Raw genomic sequence first — 17,917 nt, 5'->3', positions numbered from 1 at the left:
TTTTTTTTAGAGCACACACCTTCATGATTTAATTTCAAAAACAAAAAAGAATAGTTAATTCAGGTACGTTTTTAACAGCTATATAGATTAACGCACGTGACATAAGGAAGTCTCTTGTGATTTTCAGGCCAAGGACGGCATTTTGTTTCGTTGCCATTCAAATTTCAAATGCCCGCCAACAACGTGAGTCATCGTTCACAATTTCATCGGCCGACTTTAATCATTAGATTCCAAACGTCTTCGCTCCTCATGCGTAATTTGATGGGGAAAAAAATTCTATTGAACAAACATTTCACGTACAATAACATCTGCAATGTCAACTAGGGGAGAATGTCGACATGGGCCCCAAAGAACTTTGCTAGCGTACAAATGAATCGATCATCGATTTTTTTGTGTACCTTTATTAGTCGATACCAACATGTTCCAAACAGCGATTATATAGCCCGGAGCTTTTTTCTGTAAGCCATTCTTTTTTTTTCCCCACTGATTACAAGAAAACAAAAAAGAAAAACATGCGGGATTAATGTCGTAACGTGACTACTGTAAATCGATTCCCTCCTTTACGATTGGCGAATTGTTTCATTATTCACGATAGGTAGCAAAAGCCAGTCACGCTTTCAAAAAAGAAATAAAAATACTTTCCCTTTTTTTAAATTTCGCGTTCGTTATTTGCGATGCTTATTATGAACGCTCGTTGCGGAACGTGCATGTCAAACCCGTAATCGGAGATGCACAAACGAGTTCTTGACACCTGATGGAGCTGCCCTGTTTTGCTGTATCTAAATATAAATCTACCAAGCGAAACCGATTGTTTTCGAACACAAAACAAATCCAAGGGTATGTGTACAATCGTATAACTTCAATAGTGATGCAATTCAGTTTGCCACCTTGAGAACTATACGCTTGATCGTATTAATTCAAATTACAAAAATAAAAAAGGGGGGAGAGCTTTGCGCAGGTGCCTCACCTTATAGACGTTTGATCGAGACCAGTGCGAGCCGGTGGCTGAAGAAACCGGTATTGCCTGCCAGCCGATGAGAAAGCAACGAGCTTTTGAAGGCTGAAATAAAGGCCCTATCGTATAGGCTATGTGCACAGTCACGCGTGAAAGTTTTGTTTTTCTTTGTCCCGTCTCTTGGATCTTCATTTGGAAGTCTCGTTATTGGCGGGGAATTCGAAACGCCTCCAGCTGTCTATCAGGTAAGTCTTTTTTTTTGTACCAACATCAGTTAAGAAAACTGGCTGTACGATTGGGAGGGGGGAAAAACCTTGTGCGCTGGAAGTGTTTTTTTTTTTTCCATCAAACGTGAATACGCAATTTAGTATGCGTCACACTGGAGTGGAGGCTGGATCCGAATAGCCTCGCGTATAAGAAGTCCCATCCGGAAATGGATCGGCTAATACAAGAACTACAAAAGAAAAGGACCTTCACGTTTTTTGGTCCCCGTCTAAATTTTAGTTATTTCCTTGACTCATTTAGAAATATTAAAAAAACCAAGGTCAGCGTTTCTCTCTCCCGTTCCAGCCGTCCTATATTATAGAAAAGAAAGTCAGCGTTCGCATCCAGTCTTCAACATGCCGTGTAACAAGAAAGCCACGTTCACCTGTGCTCTCGTCAGTGCCTTGGTGTTGATTCTGGCCCCCGTTCGCCAGATTCAAGGATTTCCCAATGGAGCTCCACCAACTGCCTGTGCCACCATGACACCTGGACACGGTGTAGACGGCCAGCAAAGTGCCTCTCCGTTCATGACGCAACTTCTCGATGGGGTAAATTACGTTCGAAACAAAGACTTTTGGCTTTATGAAGCGCATACCTTTACACGTTCACATTTTGCGATCGTTATGGAAAAAAAAAAACGAATAGGAGATCGTATTGATGGATGGCACCGTCAGGCTGGAACTACGCCCACAGAATGGCGTCAATAGCTTCAAAGGTACGCATCCAGGGGCTGCGTGTGTGCAATCAGCTAAAAGCTTTAAAGCCATTTTCCATGTCATTTCATTAATGGACTTGGTTGCCCTTTTGTTGCTGTTCCAGGTTTTCTTGTGATGGCATTTGACAAGGCTGACGAATCTAAACCGATTGGAACTTTCAAACAGCCCATCGATGGCAAAGTAATTGATTGCAGCGCTGGAGTCATGGTATGCAAATCAATTGGACCAGTGGGGTTCAAAACAGCTAATGAATCAATTGAAATTGTAGAACGCAGTGACACACACCAACAACCTGGAGAAAAAATCAGTGACACTCGATTGGACTCCACCGAAAAATTTTATGGGCCAAGTTATTTTCAGGTGAGAAACAAAATATAGCAAAGCATTCTTTTTTTTTGCCCGTATGCAGGTGTCTAGCCTTAGGCTCTGAAGTTGTCTACTCGCTGCTGGGCGAGTCTCCCGTATACCTTGGATGACGAAATGACCTAGATTTTTGTTTCATGTTTGCCTTTTTGTTTTTCTTTTTTCCAGGACCACTTATGTTGAAAACAAATCAACGTTTTGGGTCAAGACGGAATCGAAGGCTGTTGCTGTTGTTTTGGAAATTCCCTCGGCAACAACCACAACAACAATGGCTCCTCAGACACAAACGACAACTACAGCTGCACCAGTTTCAACCACGCCCATGTCGGTTTCCACAATGTCTGCGCCGACACAACATCACGATCACGCCGATCACGCCGGCGATCACGATCACCCGACAACAACGGTTAGTAGTTTTTTTCTTTTAATTGCTCAATTCATTGAAATGAATTATAAACTGAAAGTGTAGAAGAGAAAAAACAGAAAAGTTAAACAATGCGCTTTGTTTGTTTGACAGGCTTCATCTCCTAAAAACGCTGCCTCGCAATCCAGCAGTTTCTGGATCGGTTTGATTGCCATGTCCGTCTTGTCTTCTCTGCTGCGATAAACTGTTATTTGCATTTAAAACGGGATGGCTATAACGATAGGCTATTAAAATACACACTAAGTTATGCGAGTTGACTATCATAGTTTGATGTAGGGAAACTGGAAGAACCAATTGTTTTTACCCCCGTTGCTATAAATACTTGTACACATTATTTTTCAACTCTTAATAGGCGGATTTAAAAAAAGAAAACAATCAACCTGATTTAAAAAACAAAAAAAGAAAAATCTAAATCGATTCATTTGTTTGACGAATTTTTGTTGGCTTTTACTTTGAATTTGATGTGGGCGACGTACCCATCGATGTTGACATGAAATTGCGATCACTGTTGATTGGAATAAACGTATTGGCTCAACAATTTTCCTCGTTCTTATCAATGTGCGTGTATGATTAAACGAGACCTCACATTTCCTTTAAAAAAAAACCCAATTCAGTCCGTTTCCTTTCCTCCCGCACGATACATTTCAGGAAGTAAGATACCCAAAAGTCGATGGTAGAACGCGCTCAGTCTCAAACACGCCTTGCACGAAGAAAGCCATGGCTCACTCTGCTGTTGCTTCCGTCTTAATTCTGAGCTTGATTTCCCAGATTGAAGGATTTCCGAATGGGGCTCCGCCAAGTGCCTGCTCCAGCATGACACCTGGACATGGTGTCGCTACTCAACAAAGTTCATCTCCATTCATAACGACCTCAACTAAAGGGGTAGGTTTTACTATTTTCCAACACTTGAATATGTATTCCATTGACGTCCATCGTGCAGGAAATTGCTTTGCCGGGCACTTCCGTGCAGCTGGAACTACGCCCTCAAAATGGTGACACTCCTTTCCGAGGTACGTCGATCGATTTTGTGTTTAATATTTTTGAAAAAAAAAAAAAGTTTTAAACATAATGAATAACACTTTTGGGGTTATGCCAATTAGGTTACTTTGTTATGGCGTTCGATCGAAATGATGATTCTAAACCGATCGGCACGTTTCAAGAACCAAGGGACGGCAAATTAATTGATTGTTCCGGTGGCATGCAGGTAAAGACTAGTGCGCAGCTATAAAAATCAGATGGATCATTTTCTTTTTCTTAATCAAAGAACGCTGTCACGCACATCAACAACAGCGACAAGAAATCAGTGATCATCGAATGGATGCCCCCTCCCAATTACTCTGGACAAGTCGTGTTTAAGTGAGAATCTTTTCTTCCATCATTTTCTACGATGCATTGATTTTGTTTGTTTGTTTCAAGGACAACATTTGTGCAAAACAAGATGACATTTTGGGTCAAAACGGAATCAAAGGTCGTCTCTGTCGTGACAGAAACACAGGGCTCACCAAGAATGGTAACGAATATTTTAAAACATTAAAAAGGCCACAAGTGATTAACATCATTTGCATTTCATTAGGTACCTAAACCGGCAGGCAGTTCTGCGTCGCAAGTCAATTACATTTTAGGCAATTTGGTTTCTCTCTTTTTGATGGCTATTTCGGTGCTGTAACGTTTCGCCATTTCTCTTTTCGCTTGCTTGTTTTATTGTCATCGATATAACACACACACCTTAATCTACTGCTTTGAAAATGACAAAATAAAAAGATCGCTGACGTGCATTTCCTTGAACGAACTTTCTCGTGCGTGAATTTGGGGGGAAAAATAAAATGAATTCTCGATTTCGACATACCTCTACGCAATGGAAACGACAAGGAAGCGGTGGAGTAGTTGTCGTGCAGAAAACACAATGAAGTGGTTAAGGGGTTTCCTCCTGAATTCGAGAGTCACCAACCGCACACGTTTTAAATATTATTCGTATAAGAAAACGAACGATTTTCTGTTTTGTTTTACGTTTTCAGAGTTGACATAAAAAGAAACGGAAAAAAAAACAGAACAGGAGGCAAGGGACGGAATAAGGTGGGCGTTTTTTTGTCATTTGGTTTGTTTGCTTACCATTACCCCACATTTTTCTCATGCACGGGTAGGCGAAACGTGGCATTCCGAGAATGACAAACAAATTGTTTTCTTGGTAGTTCTGTAATTATTCGTGCAGAAAACTAATGACCCTGCATTTTTTGAAAAGCTTATCAGCGGTACATTGTATTGCCAACTGGACGTTGCTAAACGACAAGAGAAAACTTCATTTTTGCATTCAATTACACTTTCGATGGCTGGCATTTCATATCAAAGCGTCCAGTCAATTCAATTATAAGATATTCCGTTCATTTGTACGGGACGTTCGTCCAGCGTTCGTCTTCTGTATTTCACAGATTAAAAGCATAACTCGAAAGCGTCTTTAAACACATGTAGGTTTTAGAGTATGTCAACTAAAACAGTCATTAGCGAGCATCGTGAAGTAGACTGCATAATGTACGAGGTATGGCGTGAGAACTTATTGAATTAAGACGGCCAGCAATAAGGCGATAATAAGGCCCGTCCACGTCGTGATGGACTGTGAGGCAGAACTCGGAATTTCCATCACAAAGGAAACGCCAATCGATTCCGTCTTGACCCAATATGTCTTCGCGTTTTGCACGAACGTAGTTCTGTAATAAGATCAGCCGTTAGATTATCTGATGCCCGAAAATTAGAAAGGCCGGTTTGATTACATCTTTTCGACAACATAATCTCACCTGAAAACAGCTGTCCCCATATAATAGAGAGGCGGTTGCCATTCGATTTTCACCAAGCTCTTCTCTGTGTTATTGGTATGCGTAACAGCATTCTTCATAATTTCAACAGAAATTGAATTCAATTATCGTTAAAGTGAATAAACATTTGAATGTCGCTTTACCATGAAACCATCAGTGCAATTAAGTAACTGGCCATCAACGGGTTCTTTAAAAGTTCCGATGGGTCTTGTATCATCATCCTTATCGAATGCCATTATGAGGAAGCCTTATGTTTCAAAGAATTACTAGTAAATCACTTACTTTAATTTTTGAGACACATGCGAAAACAGATAATACCTTTGAAAGTAGTTCCGGCTGAGGCTCGTAGTTCCAGTTGCACAGGATCGTCCATCAAGACGTACGCCTTTAAGAAATCAGCACCAATCAACAATTCAAACTCGTTGTACTCCCAATTTTTTTTTTTTTTCAAAACAATAAAAATACGGAGATGTATTACCCCAACTGGAATTTCTGTCTGGAAGGGCGATGTAGAAGTCTGCGGGACTTCGCCATGTTGAGGTGTCATGCTCCCGCAGGCCTGCGTTGGTGCTCCATCCGGTGAAGCGTTGGCGATCGGCACGACGAGTAACGTGAAGACACTAACTATCACGCAAGTGAACATTTTCCTTTGATGACACGATTTGTTGTTGAAACGGAGCGGACACGCGACTGATCTACCACTGTACGCTACCTGGACTATTTATCCGGTCGTCCTACGTGCACGGCTAGCACCTTCTATCTTCTTTCAAAACGGCGGCTGTGTTGCACTTGGAGTTGAACGAGTGATAACGTACTTTGACCTCGGAATTAAAGGCGGTTTCTTAACTTTTTGATAATCTCGCCGGAATTGACAACAGCGTGATGGAGACTGTCTCTTGTTTGTTTGTCGAAGAAAGTTGAATTTCATGTATCTCTCATTCTATGTATTTGTTTTGATTCGCTAGTTGAAGTTGAATTTTATTTTGTTACTACGTCTATCTTTGCTTTTATATGCTAATATAGCATTTATAAGCATTCATATTGTTTTTTTACGAATATCCCATCATCATTGAAATCCCGTTAACATATTTAAAAAGTTTAAATGCCATTTATCGCATATGGCTTATTCATGTATACGTATAATATTCATAATTGTATTTTGCCAGCTCAGGTAAAATGTGCATTACAAAAGGAATCGCATTTTATCGGCTCTCATAGTCGTCATAGGATCGTGGGTGCTTCCGTCCGGCATCACGAACGTCACAGTTATGGATTCCGTCTTGACCCAAAACGTGCTAACATCTTGGACGTAAGTGGTCTGTTGTTTTGCCAATTGAATATAATTCAACAGTTGCACTACCACGTCTTTCTGAAGCAAAAACCTCACCTGAAAACGGCCGTGCCCATGTAATATTTCGGTGGTTGCCAGTCGACCCTCACCAAATTCTTCCCGATGTTATTCGTATGCGTGACTGCGTTCTGTAATGTCGTGCAGAAATTACAAATCGATGAGATTCGTGCACATCTAGTACGCTAATGTTGTGGAAAATGTGTAATACCATTGTGCCAGTGCCGCAGTTCTTCAGTTGACCATCACTACCTTCGATCAGTTTGAAGGTACCAATCGGCCTGGGAGTGGCAGAATTATCGTTCTTATCAAACGCCATTATAAGAAAACCTTGAATTCAATATCATCATTGTTTAGTTCAATTAGCTTCCTGTTAAGCATGCCTAAAATGTATACCTTTGAAGTACGTTCCAGAGGAAGCACGAAGTTCCAGATGCACAGGATCATCCATGTAGGCAATCATCTACATTTGAATAATGGATTCGGTTAGTTAAATAGCGCATTACAGCCAATTAGAATTTCTATTTTACTCCGGCCGGAAGCTCAGTATTGAAGGGAGACGAACTGTTTTGCCCATCGTATCCATGGTTAGGTGTCATGCTTTCGCAGGCAGCAGTCGGTGCTCCGGTAGGGGATCCGTGGATCTGATCAATCGGTGCCACCATCAAAAGCCAAAAGGCAGCGACTAGAGCACAGGTGAACATGGTCAATCTGTGCGGATATTGTGATGTGTGTAGTAAGGCTGAATGTATAGGGACTGATCTGTCCACTTACTCCCGTTCAGCTATTTATACGATCAAAACAAGTGGCTCCAATCTTCGAGTCTCTATGGAGAAAATGATCTTGTACGCCACCCCACTCCGGACAGGAGGCGTTGATGGGTGAAACGGACTTTATCAAATCAATAATTGACTTACAATACGACTTACGATATACACAATTGTTGTGTTCAGAATATCTGTTTAGCTTTGGGTTTGTTTACAAGCGTCTTCTCCTGTCGAACTCTTTTCCGGGCTGGAAATGCTTCCTCGATGCCATGCGTGTCTGTTCAGACGTATATGCGTCTCACTGTTTAAATCAAAATGATATTTATTATACTGAATTGTAGCACAACCAATTATATTAAGGTACTTGGGTATAGTTGTGGCCATCCGCTCCGTGTTTGTGTTAACAGCGTGCCTGTTGTCTTGTAGAATAACCTCCATAGCACGTAGGATATCACTTTAGATTGAGAACAATGTTTGCATCTAATATCAGTGTTTCTGAAAAAGAATATCAACAACGTTCGATGAATGCCATTCGCATAGTTTAACTGTATACTAAAAGATGTTAGTACCCCCGGAAGCACCGACTGCTGCCTGCGAAAGCATGACACCTCAACATGAATACGAACCGCAAAACAGTTGATCTCTCTGCAACCGTTTCGCCAAATATTTCATACGAGAAGGATTGAAGATGAATCGCAGATCAACCCATTTCACCATTGAAGAGGAATGGCTAAAAACAAAAAATGGTTTTCAAGATGAATATACTTCACTCTGTCATCCCACCAGGTGATTTTCCCCTCACCGGGCGTCCCGGTGAGGGGAAACCGTTGCCGATCACAGCTGACCACCCGCCGTGCACTTACTCACGTTCGTACACGTTCCTGGCAGAGGCCCATGCCATTCGAGAGATGTGCCGTGCGCAAAACAAAAATGGCCATTCGACGTTACCATTATTCTGACTTGAAATTTTAATTTTAACCAATTTAAGCGACAACAATAAAAAAACTCTTCGACTATATAAGTCAAATGAAAGTTGGTTCCAATTTACGAGTGAAAAATGTACGCGTTAAAAAGCAATAAGAATCAAATGGCTGGCAAATTAAGGCGTACGTGCGTATGGCAGAGACGTGCCGTCAACAAAATTCGATCTTTGAACGGGCAAAAGTCACCTGCCAGACGGCCATGTAACCATCGGTCGGTAGTGCCGTGCGCATCAAACGCATTCGATGCCGGACGGAGAGCGGTCGGTTGGCGAGACGCTTACGTGATATCCACCTTTTCTTCCCTAATCGACACATACACAGTGCACAAACATTGAGCAATAAAACTTACGAGCCATGACTTTCACTGCAGCTAAACTTTGACCGCAGAAAAGCAATTGGTGGATGTAAAATGCATTAATCTATATAGCAACAATTATCGGTAGGAAAAGCATCACTTGTTATGTTTCGTTTTTCAGACGTCACACGTTTTCCTTATTGACGCAGTGTGTTTCATCCAGTAGGGATTAGAGATTCGTTTGAACGATGAGATAGTGAATACTTTACGATTCATGCATTGCCCGTACAGTCCAGGTTTTAGCATAGATTTATGTTTATGATTCCAAGCTCTCTCTTGTATCATTTAATTCCGTGTTGGTTTGCATTATTTTCGAAAAGCCAAGACGATTTAAACGCGGGGATTTTCTTAGATGATCACGGGGTATTTCAGATTAGTGCAGCATTGCACCACTTGGTTTTGCTGTGTCAAGATTTACAATGGCAGTCGGATTACTAATCAATCTCAGGATATCTCGGAGCGTTCATTTGCTCACGGCTCCTGCCATCTTTGTCCTGAAATCAAAACCGTTGATCAACTTGGACAGTTCAAGATAACGGCCTTTTTGTGGAAGATTGGAATGCATTCGCTTACGTAACGCCTCACGTGTATCCGACCGTACGAGATCAAGCAAGATTTATATTCAACAGGACAGATCCTATAACAACGCTTTGTGAATTCATGCGTTGAAAAAAAAAATGCTTCGTCACTCAGGTAGAAATGCCAATAAGAGGAACGAAACGTTTTCATCTGTTTATTTACTTCCAGAGCACGATTACGTAACCAAATAAAATTCTTGTCTAATGGGTGTAAATCGCTTCATAAATGGAACCTTAATAATGAACCGCGTTCAGTTTAATGTCAAATCAGCCCCAATGAAAATTTCAATCAACAGTTATACATGCTTACATAAAATTTGGAATAATCTTGAACTCTGATCATGCAGATTTTGGCTAAACAAATTACATCCACGTGATGAACGTTATCGCATTAAAGAAGTCATCAGTGAAAAGGTTATCAGGCTGATCCATGTCGTGCCTGTTTGTGAGGCAGAGCTTGGAGTTGTCACCACCTATAGTGAGAAGCCAAACAATGACGTTCAACATTTGCACAATTTAAAAAAATGGATGCTAAAAGATAATTGTACCGGAGCTTCCGATGTTGAAGATGTTGGGAGCTCCATCACATAAGTGACGGCAATTGATTCTGTCTTAACCCAAAATGTCGTCACGTTATGCACGTAAGTGGTCCTACAAAATAAATGAGAAGGTTAAGTTGAAAATGAAACTGATTACATTAACGGGGAATTTTGGACAAATTAATGTTGTTAACTAATACCTGAAAATGGCTGTACCCATAAAGCCTTGAGGAGGAACCCATTGCACGGTGGTTAACTTCTTTTCATTGTTGACCTTGTGGGTAGCAGCGCTCTTTGATTTTTAATTTTTTTAAACATGTTAATATTTAAAGTTATGATCTGCGTCAATTTGCGTTCCAAAAGCAAAAACCTTACCCCAACGATACCGGAACAGTCGATTACTTTGCCATCACTGGGTAGCTCAAACGTGCCGATTGGTTTGGTAGCATCATTCATGTCGAATGCCATCACAAGGAAACCTGGCATTTAACACAATCATTCGACTACATTCAAAATTTTAAAGTTTTTCAGGCTAAATTTGTTATACCTTTGTACGTAGTTACGTCATTCTTTGAGCGCAATTCCAAATTCAAGGCATTGTCCATGATGGCATATTGCTACAGAGAAAAGAGCCAATTCGTTCATTTTCAATAGACAACATAATTGAATTGAAAACTATGCTCCAATTATTTTTTTACCCCAGATGGAATTTCAGTTTGGAAGGGTGACGAAGTGATGAGTTGCGGATCGACACCATGTCCAGGTGTCATGGTCTCACACGCTTCAAGTGGCGCTCCATCCGGTGCTCCATCGATCCGGTCGATGGATGCCGATGCCAATAGGAAGGCAAGGACGACAGCACAGGTGTACATGTTCTTGTTGCAAAGCATGTTGAGGACTGAATACTCGCTTTGAATTTTCGATGTATAATAAACTGAAAGCCGGGGACAGGTAAACTGTCGTTGTATTACGCTATTGCTGCATACGTTTAGAGGGTTCTACCCATTTCTAGCACGCAGGAAGGAGATAGTGCACCTCAATTCTTATACGATAGTCTCTAAATTTGTGTTTTTTTTTTTACATAAGACTTCTTACATAAGAAAATAATTATTTGAACCCAGTCAAAGTGCATAGTCTTCTTGCGCTACTGGTTGCGTTGCCGTCAGTTCGAATTCTCTTTCGTGAGTACCATGTATCTTCTGGATTCAATGGATCTGAATTTAAAAAAAAATTAACTTTATTAAAGAATTCATCATAAACAAAATAATGGCAAACATAGCATGTGAACATCCTAACGATTCTAACGTTTCACGTGACAGAAAGGAAATGAAAAACAAAGAGAACATCTTATCATTGAGTGACGTTTAGGAGACGCACGGTGCCTGCTGTACTTATTTTTGTCCTTTATTTACTTACGCTTCCTTTGTAATCATCTATAATTGTTCTATATCGTAAAAAAGCGATGACATTCATTTTCCATTCGGATTTCTCAAACGATTTAAAACTTTAAAAATCGCTGACTATGTAGCGATTTTTTGTCTTTGATGTTTGATCCGAAGATGAATCACGCGGGTAGGTAGACCGTAATGCTTTAGGATTCTATAGGCTGTTACGCTAGATAGAGCTCTAAAAGAAGATCTACTTAAATATAAACTTCATTTTCACACATAATGTTACGAAATTGCCTGGAAGCACTTAAGTAGAGACTGTTGTAATTATGACGCTGCTGATAGTGAACGGGGATTTCTGTACTGCATATGTTGCAAAACTGTTGTTTAGCGCTTAATATCGTTTAAACTAAAAATAATGAAGGTTATCAACGATCCATTCGATGTTTGTCAAAACTGAGTCACTCAAACTCAAGGTAGATAGTAGTGACACTCACGTGGCACACGGAAATTTAGGTAAGTGAACGTAAAATCTATTTCGATTGGCCGCATCAAGAAAATTTTATCACATCAAATGTCATATGGCTGCTCTTCTGTAGGCACTTTATTATCTCCTTCTTTTCCAGACAAATAAATCAAATTTAAAGTAAAGTGTGCGTCCACATTTTCAGTTAGTTTAGTAGTGACCGACAGTCCTCACACTCACTGCTCTAACAGATGCATCAAATCCAACCACCCGAGCTTTTTTCACTCACAATAGTTATGTAAGCTTTTGCAGGTAAAAGATAATGAGTCACGTTTAACAAACAAACGACACAAGCCGCATAAACACATCACCTGCCTTTCTAATTATTGCGGTTTATTGCAAAAATAAAGCCAACGATGCGCCAATCGAGATAAAAGGATCATCCGGTCCAACCCTCGTATGACTCTCACGATCGTAAACGACAGACGGGAGCTAACACGAAGAATATAGTAGGGAGAGACCGCATTAATATATTCACCCTTTTATGTTAAGTCTTCGTTATGAAGGGTGCCCAATGACTCTATGCATATACCATAATCAGCTAAATGAGGTAGCCATTAACAGTGGGCTATCCAACACTGAAGGACAGGCATATGAACATTCTCTTGGCTGAAGAACAGCCGCAGAACCCAATGAGGATTGTTAACGAGTGCACATGCTGACTAACTGTGTTTCGTACCGAAATGTGGCTACGGAGAGGAGCAAATCAATTCGCTAATTACAACAAACATTCTCCAACATTGTCCGCTATGTTCTTAGTTCTCTTTAGGATGTTTGCCAGTCACACTAACGGGGTGAGAAGCTTTTCCGACAGCATTCCGCTCACCGATTGCTCACCGATGGAATCTATCCATGGGGTCCAACCCCAACAGGGTCCTCATCCTTTCGTTACATACCCAGACAAGGTACGTACGTTTTTACGTTGCTGAGCTTTAAGCAACATTGAAGATCTCTTCATTTCGATTTGAATTTATTGGGTGCGGCCGTTTGAATCAAATAAAATATAGTCGGAGATGATCAATAACGGTGATGTCGTACAATTAACGCTCACAATCAAACAAAGATCTTTAGGTCTGGACGTTTCATTTAAAGGTAGCCTTCCCTTGGTTTGTTTTACCAACAATCGATTCATTTTGCATGTGTATGCAATTCAGGTTATCTCGTAATGGCGTTTGGTAGCGAGAGCAACTTAACGGACGTCCCCATCGGATTCTTTTTGCTACCCAGCGACGGACAAGTGGTCAGCTGCCCGAACGGACGATTGTTGAATGTATAATACTTTCTAATTTTACACGATTGCGTAACATCTGTGGTATCAATATGACTTAGAACGCTGTGACACATCACTCCAGTGACGAAAAGCATTTTGTTACCGTTCACTGGACACCTCCGAAAGACTACGTCGGTTTAGTGAGTTTCCGGTAAGTTTATGTTTAAGCAAACCCAACCTTCAAGATGTTCAAATGAAATTTTATTTGGATTATTCAGAACTACGTATCTTACCAACGGTACCGTATTTTGGATTAACACTCCAGCTGCTCATCCTGTACGTGTTATCGATCCGATATCTGCTACCCTTCCTACGTTTACTGAAACACAGCCGTCAACGACATGGTTATCAACGGTAGGTAGCTGTTAGCCAAAGGGCCTAACAATCAACTGGTGGAACAAATTTGCCATTTGATATTGATTAATAGGACACCAGGTATTCTGAAATGGCGACAAGCGATGGCAATGAAAGTATTGCTACTACTACGGAAGAAACTATGTTCAACGTGACGGAAGACGGATACAATTCAACTGATTTCTTTACGACAGATGAAACAACTGCACACGTCACCACGGGAATGACCTCTGTACGTTTTAGATTGTATTTGAAAATGATTTGATCAAGAGATCTTATTTCCTATGCATTATACAGACCACCAAGCCATCAGGAAGTGGGCCATCTTCCGAATTCCGGCTCGATTTCAAGGTACTGTTGGCCAGCATGGCATTCTGGGCTGTGCTCCTATTGCGTGACAAGCATTTGCTATTAATCACCGTGTAGAAAACCAGACGAAATACTAATGCCATATCTTTCAATCATACGATAGGAAAAAGTGTGTTATCTTTCGCATTTGAACATCAATTATTTGTAATGTAAATTTCAAGTTGGCCAAAACAATTACTACGTTTAAGCATTCTCAGTGTATTTTTTTTTCTTTTCCCTCGATACATCTATCGAATAGCATTGCTGTTGTAACTTGCAAATGTCTGTCTAATCAATTCGTTGCACGATCTCCTTTTCGGGTCGTTACTAATTAACTTGTACGTGTCGTAAACACACAAAAAAGAGCCACGCATCATAAACTACTCTAAGCCTACTAAGCTTGCGCCATACCTGCTGAGTAGAACAGATATGGAGATAAGAATGAATTACCGTGTGGTGCCCTTATTCCAGTTTGGTCATGGACATGAGTTTGAGCGTCGACGATGATTACAAACTGAAATGACTCGGCTGTTTTCATTAAGATAAGCTACGGGCGGTAAGGACTATATTCTCACAAAGTACTGGACAATTAGGACAAGACTGGATTTGAAATAAAAAACAACACAGAATGTGCATTATTTTCAACATTACTGGCCAGAAATTGAAACCGAAATTGCGAGTTATTTCACGGTCGACAATGATAAATCAAAACAAGTCAACCGGAAGGTGAAACCGTGATTTAATCTGCCTTGTTGCGTTGGCTTTCACGCGTAGCGGCCTTTACTTTCTTATGCAATAAAACGAGGTCATTCATAAGATTAGTGTTTAACACAGCGCTGGCACAGAGAAGGCCGCTCATCATTGAAGGCACGAATCCGGAACACATTACATCTTGGCCGCAAAGAAACAACCCTGAATAGAAAACAACAAAACAATTGGATAGAAAAATAGACACGCCAAATACGGCACGTTAGCAATTGAACGGGCGTTGGTGACGACATGTCACGAGTCTGATCATCATCATTATACCTTCGATGCCGGTTTCTGGGCGCAACAATGAAGCCTGTTTGGGAGAGAAGCGTTCAACACAATGTTCCAGGCCATAAATGGCACCTTCTTTGGCGTTTAGATAATGTTCGTTCGTAATTGGAGTTCCGACACTGAAATAATCAATAGCACCCTGTGCAAAAGAACAACGAGAAAGCCCTGATGACGTGTCCCTTTTTCTTTTTTTTACACAATCGCAAATAAGAAAATGATGAATCACCTTAAGGTCGGGGTAGAGGTGGGTTATCTGATCGATGATCTGCTGACCAATGGCGTTTTTCAGAGCATTGTACTCATCGCCTCGCTTCTTAACCGTCAAATCCGACCATTGGGCAAACCAAGAATACGGAGCAAAAGAAACGACTGTGATTGTACTGCGACCTATAAAATTATTTAAATCGTATTAGCGAGTATTCGTCAGGCAGTTCGATTTCTTTCAGACCTGGATATCGGCTCTCCCACGATGGGTCTTTGGCAGATGGGAAACCGATGAAAAGAATTGGATACGGTTTGTAGAGCACATCGTCTGGGGTCTGATTATCACATAATTTACTGAATTCCTAATTTTTGAAAAAAAAAGAACGTTTCGAAATCATTGGAAACGGCAAATAATATATCAAAAGTACATCTTCGGCACTAGAGCCAGTAAAGACCCAGGCATTTTGGGCTTTAAGTCCCAATTCTTCGGTGGTGCCCTTAAGTCCAATAAAGACACTCAAACAGCCGATTCCCGGTTTCATGGTTTTCGTTATCGGCCAGCTGGGTGATGTTTTGGCAACGTTTTCTGGCAGTAGATTCAGCAAAGTGTTGTGGACACCTTTATCAATAGCGAAAATTCGATAATCGATCTGGCTATCGGCTTCTTTATTGTTTGCATTGTGATGGGAGCTACCGTGTTGCCATGACAACCACTTGTCTGGCTTTTAAATAATTTACAGGTTCGACTCTCTTACCTGCATCGGATATGACGATAGGAGCGTAGATATCGACTGCATCGTCCTCTTTCTTGCCTACTCGAACACCAGTCACGCGGCTTCCTTCTGTCAGAATCTGACGGACGGGAGCCTTCATGAGGACTCGTCCTCCCGCTCGTTCGATGACCGGAACAATACGGTACGGTATTTCCGATGCTCCACCAACCGGATATGATGCCCCTAAGAGAAAAATGAAGAAAAACAAAGTATTCATTCACTATTAAATTATTGAAGTTTTTTCTTTATACCGTTTTCATAATGGGCATGCAACAACGCTTGCAGGGCGAAGCTGGTACGACTGGGCAGTTCACCATAGGTTCCCCAACTGTAGGCGAACAATAGTTGCAGATCCTTGTTCTTGGTCAAACTCTAGACCATTACAATATAATAAAATCCAGTTCACAACAATTGAATTGCTCTACCAAATACCTCAACAACATCTTTCAATGTACGGCTGCCAAAGTAAAAAAAGTCGCTCAAAAAGCGCGGTAATCCCAGAACGCTTATTAAATTAACGAGCCAAATGGGTACGACTTTAACTATAATCCACGCTTTGGTTTGGCGGCTTACTCTATCCACCATTGAGAAGAATGTATCAATTGCTTTTTGTTCCTCAGGAAATTGCTCCAACAATTGTTGTTTCCAAACACCTCGACCGGAGGTGACGTTGTACTCTCGTTGCGTTGGCGACATCGCATCCACGATCACACGCTCAAAGATGTTGTCTATAAAAGATACCAAGATAAAAAATCTTAATGATTCATTTCTAAGAATAAAGGCTTACCAAGTGAAGCCCATTTGATTTGCCCATCACTAATTTGATCCAACAAAGTGTGATTCAGGGTTGGACCGGAAATTTTTCCAATGTAATGAATACCCACATCAAATTCATAGCCTTCTGCCTTAAAGATGTGGCAGGCTCCACCACACTTGCCATGTTTCTCAAGAACCAAGACTTTCAAACCAGCTTTGCTGAGGATAGCTGCACTGGACAATCCTGCCAACAAAAAAAAAATCTGTATTTATTCTATGATTTAAAGAAATTTAATTTAACCTCCAATTCCTGATCCTATTACAATGGCATCCCATTTTTGTTCAGTAGCAAGTTGCTTGGTGAAAGCTGTCAAAGTAGGAATGACAGAAGGCAGAAGATAGTTACGGAGTTTAAAAGATATTGTAAGAATACATGTGAATCAAACCTTTTTTCAAAATTTCATCACGTGTTTGTTGCACAGTAACCAAAGGAGTTGGTGGAGTTCTTGAATCTTGGGTAAACGGAGCTTTCCATTTCCCAGAGCGTTTTCTGGATGTGAAGAAACGTCTCTTAACGTAATAGCCCACGAAAACGGCTAGGATTATTCCAGCCTGGTTTCGGCCATCTAGAAGCGGTGCCACGTTGAACAGCATGGTAACTATATAATTTCTCAGCAAGTGGACACAACCTTTGAGCTAATGCTCATTCGGTCGCTGATCACGCGTGACTAATACCGCGATAGTGAAAAACACCAAATTATTTAAAGGCATGGATTTTTATTTTGATTGAGGTTGCCTGTCAGGAATACTAGATGGCTGAGTTTCTTACTTTAAACCATCGCTAGATGGCGATCGCGTTGTATTTTTTCTCAAGTTCAAAATTTGACAAGTTGAAATATTATCGTCCGCGAAAACTGAAGGGCAACGGAACTCTGTAGAAGGGGACTGCCGTGTGCGGGTAGGCACATCTCCGAGCTCACGCATACATTTTCTGCCTTATGCAGCTATTTGTCATTGACGACGAGAGGAAAACACTCTCTTCTTTCTCTCCGTCTGCGGGATTTGTGGGACCCCCAGAAGAAAGAAAAAAACAAAAACAAAAGAACGTACACATCTAACCAAATGAGCGGCACTTGGCTTTGAATTACTGTAAAGGCC

General features: G+C 40.9%; 6 protein-coding genes across 7 annotated transcripts; 2 read left to right on the top strand and 4 right to left on the bottom strand.

Annotated features, from left to right (window-relative positions):
* The first annotated feature begins 1,541 nt into the window (after positions 1 to 1,541).
* On the top strand, positions 1,542 to 14,073 carry LOC130696727 (putative defense protein 3). Of its 2 annotated transcripts, XM_059495467.1 has the most exons (7): positions 1,542 to 1,767; positions 1,865 to 1,934; positions 2,039 to 2,142; positions 13,343 to 13,434; positions 13,502 to 13,637; positions 13,711 to 13,869; positions 13,935 to 14,073. In XM_059495467.1, the coding sequence occupies exons 1-7, from the start codon at positions 1,576 to 1,578 to the stop codon at positions 14,061 to 14,063; spliced, it is 882 nt and encodes a 293-aa protein (XP_059351450.1). In that variant the 5' UTR covers positions 1,542 to 1,575; the 3' UTR covers positions 14,064 to 14,073. The 2 variants fall into 2 exon arrangements, with proteins under 2 accessions (XP_059351450.1, XP_057375810.1); XM_057519827.2 differs by lacking the exons at positions 13,343 to 13,434; positions 13,502 to 13,637; positions 13,711 to 13,869; positions 13,935 to 14,073 and adding exons at positions 2,204 to 2,295; positions 2,467 to 2,704; positions 2,816 to 3,056 and having other exon boundaries at positions 1,557 to 1,767.
* On the top strand, positions 3,398 to 4,461 carry LOC130696730 (putative defense protein). Its single transcript, XM_057519829.2, has 6 exons — positions 3,398 to 3,604; positions 3,663 to 3,732; positions 3,823 to 3,926; positions 3,987 to 4,078; positions 4,139 to 4,232; positions 4,296 to 4,461. Exons 1-6 carry the CDS (start codon positions 3,440 to 3,442, stop codon positions 4,386 to 4,388), a joined length of 618 nt encoding a protein of 205 aa, XP_057375812.1. The 5' UTR covers positions 3,398 to 3,439; the 3' UTR covers positions 4,389 to 4,461.
* Positions 5,050 to 6,679, bottom strand: LOC130696732 (putative defense protein). The gene is made up of 6 exons (XM_057519834.2): positions 6,667 to 6,679; positions 6,008 to 6,246; positions 5,848 to 5,914; positions 5,673 to 5,776; positions 5,512 to 5,603; positions 5,050 to 5,424 (listed from the first exon to the last, which is right to left on the bottom strand). Exons 1-6 carry the CDS (start codon positions 6,677 to 6,679, stop codon positions 5,271 to 5,273), a joined length of 669 nt encoding a protein of 222 aa, XP_057375817.2. The 3' UTR covers positions 5,050 to 5,270.
* LOC130696731 (putative defense protein) lies at positions 6,673 to 8,511 on the bottom strand. Its single transcript, XM_059495232.1, has 8 exons — positions 8,214 to 8,511; positions 8,009 to 8,139; positions 7,652 to 7,945; positions 7,408 to 7,588; positions 7,274 to 7,340; positions 7,089 to 7,207; positions 6,917 to 7,008; positions 6,673 to 6,848 (listed from the first exon to the last, which is right to left on the bottom strand). Exons 4-8 carry the CDS (start codon positions 7,579 to 7,581, stop codon positions 6,713 to 6,715), a joined length of 588 nt encoding a protein of 195 aa, XP_059351215.1. The 5' UTR covers positions 7,582 to 7,588; positions 7,652 to 7,945; positions 8,009 to 8,139; positions 8,214 to 8,511; the 3' UTR covers positions 6,673 to 6,712.
* Positions 9,700 to 11,059, bottom strand: LOC130696729 (putative defense protein). The gene is made up of 6 exons (XM_057519828.2): positions 10,798 to 11,059; positions 10,647 to 10,716; positions 10,475 to 10,578; positions 10,300 to 10,391; positions 10,109 to 10,211; positions 9,700 to 10,033 (listed from the first exon to the last, which is right to left on the bottom strand). Exons 1-6 carry the CDS (start codon positions 10,987 to 10,989, stop codon positions 9,944 to 9,946), a joined length of 651 nt encoding a protein of 216 aa, XP_057375811.1. The 5' UTR covers positions 10,990 to 11,059; the 3' UTR covers positions 9,700 to 9,943.
* Positions 14,074 to 14,184: 111 nt separating the features above from the next.
* On the bottom strand, positions 14,185 to 17,494 carry LOC130696725 (all-trans-retinol 13,14-reductase-like). Its single transcript, XM_057519825.2, has 11 exons — positions 17,206 to 17,494; positions 17,061 to 17,126; positions 16,791 to 17,003; positions 16,436 to 16,731; positions 16,255 to 16,375; positions 15,986 to 16,186; positions 15,659 to 15,849; positions 15,475 to 15,592; positions 15,253 to 15,413; positions 15,015 to 15,165; positions 14,185 to 14,897 (listed from the first exon to the last, which is right to left on the bottom strand). Exons 1-11 carry the CDS (start codon positions 17,411 to 17,413, stop codon positions 14,725 to 14,727), a joined length of 1,899 nt encoding a protein of 632 aa, XP_057375808.1. The 5' UTR covers positions 17,414 to 17,494; the 3' UTR covers positions 14,185 to 14,724.
* Between the last annotated feature and the right edge of the window lie 423 nt (positions 17,495 to 17,917).

Source organism: Daphnia carinata, chromosome 5 (genome assembly GCF_022539665.2).
Source record: "Daphnia carinata strain CSIRO-1 chromosome 5, CSIRO_AGI_Dcar_HiC_V3, whole genome shotgun sequence".
Taxonomy (NCBI): domain Eukaryota; kingdom Metazoa; phylum Arthropoda; class Branchiopoda; order Diplostraca; family Daphniidae; genus Daphnia; species Daphnia carinata.
Note: the sequence above shows the minus strand (reverse complement) of the source record. Positions and strands in the feature narration are given on the sequence as shown.

Excerpts from the sequence above, each read along its gene's own strand:
- LOC130696727 (XM_059495467.1), top strand. The coding sequence starts at position 1,576 with ATGCCGTGTAACAAGAAAGCCACGTTCACCTGTGCTCTCGTCAGTGCC. Across the intron at positions 13,435-13,501 it reads GTCGGTTTAGTGAGTTTCCG|AACTACGTATCTTACCAACG; the intron begins GTAAGTTTATGT and ends TGGATTATTCAG. Across the intron at positions 13,870-13,934 it reads TCACCACGGGAATGACCTCT|ACCACCAAGCCATCAGGAAG; the intron begins GTACGTTTTAGA and ends TGCATTATACAG.
- LOC130696730 (XM_057519829.2), top strand. The coding sequence starts at position 3,440 with ATGGCTCACTCTGCTGTTGCTTCCGTCTTAATTCTGAGCTTGATTTCC. Across the intron at positions 3,605-3,662 it reads TAACGACCTCAACTAAAGGG|GAAATTGCTTTGCCGGGCAC; the intron begins GTAGGTTTTACT and ends TCCATCGTGCAG. Across the intron at positions 4,233-4,295 it reads CACAGGGCTCACCAAGAATG|GTACCTAAACCGGCAGGCAG; the intron begins GTAACGAATATT and ends GCATTTCATTAG.
- LOC130696732 (XM_057519834.2), bottom strand. Across the intron at positions 5,915-6,007 it reads AGACAGAAATTCCAGTTGGG|GCGTACGTCTTGATGGACGA; the intron begins GTAATACATCTC and ends GATTTCTTAAAG. Across the intron at positions 5,425-5,511 it reads ATGGGGACAGCTGTTTTCAG|AACTACGTTCGTGCAAAACG; the intron begins GTGAGATTATGT and ends ATCTTATTACAG.
- LOC130696731 (XM_059495232.1), bottom strand. The coding sequence starts at position 7,581 with ATGTTCACCTGTGCTCTAGTCGCTGCCTTTTGGCTTTTGATGGTGGCA. Across the intron at positions 7,009-7,088 it reads ACTGCGGCACTGGCACAATG|AACGCAGTCACGCATACGAA; the intron begins GTATTACACATT and ends ACGACATTACAG. Across the intron at positions 6,849-6,916 it reads ATGGGCACGGCCGTTTTCAG|GACCACTTACGTCCAAGATG; the intron begins GTGAGGTTTTTG and ends GGCAAAACAACA.
- LOC130696729 (XM_057519828.2), bottom strand. The coding sequence starts at position 10,989 with ATGCTTTGCAACAAGAACATGTACACCTGTGCTGTCGTCCTTGCCTTC. Across the intron at positions 10,392-10,474 it reads ACTGTTCCGGTATCGTTGGG|AGCGCTGCTACCCACAAGGT; the intron begins GTAAGGTTTTTG and ends TAAAAATCAAAG. Across the intron at positions 10,034-10,108 it reads CTTCAACATCGGAAGCTCCG|GTGGTGACAACTCCAAGCTC; the intron begins GTACAATTATCT and ends TTCTCACTATAG.
- LOC130696725 (XM_057519825.2), bottom strand. The coding sequence starts at position 17,413 with ATGCTGTTCAACGTGGCACCGCTTCTAGATGGCCGAAACCAGGCTGGA. Across the intron at positions 16,376-16,435 it reads CATTGAAAGATGTTGTTGAG|AGTTTGACCAAGAACAAGGA; the intron begins GTATTTGGTAGA and ends GTAATGGTCTAG. Across the intron at positions 15,593-15,658 it reads CTGGCTCTAGTGCCGAAGAT|GAATTCAGTAAATTATGTGA; the intron begins GTACTTTTGATA and ends TTCAAAAATTAG.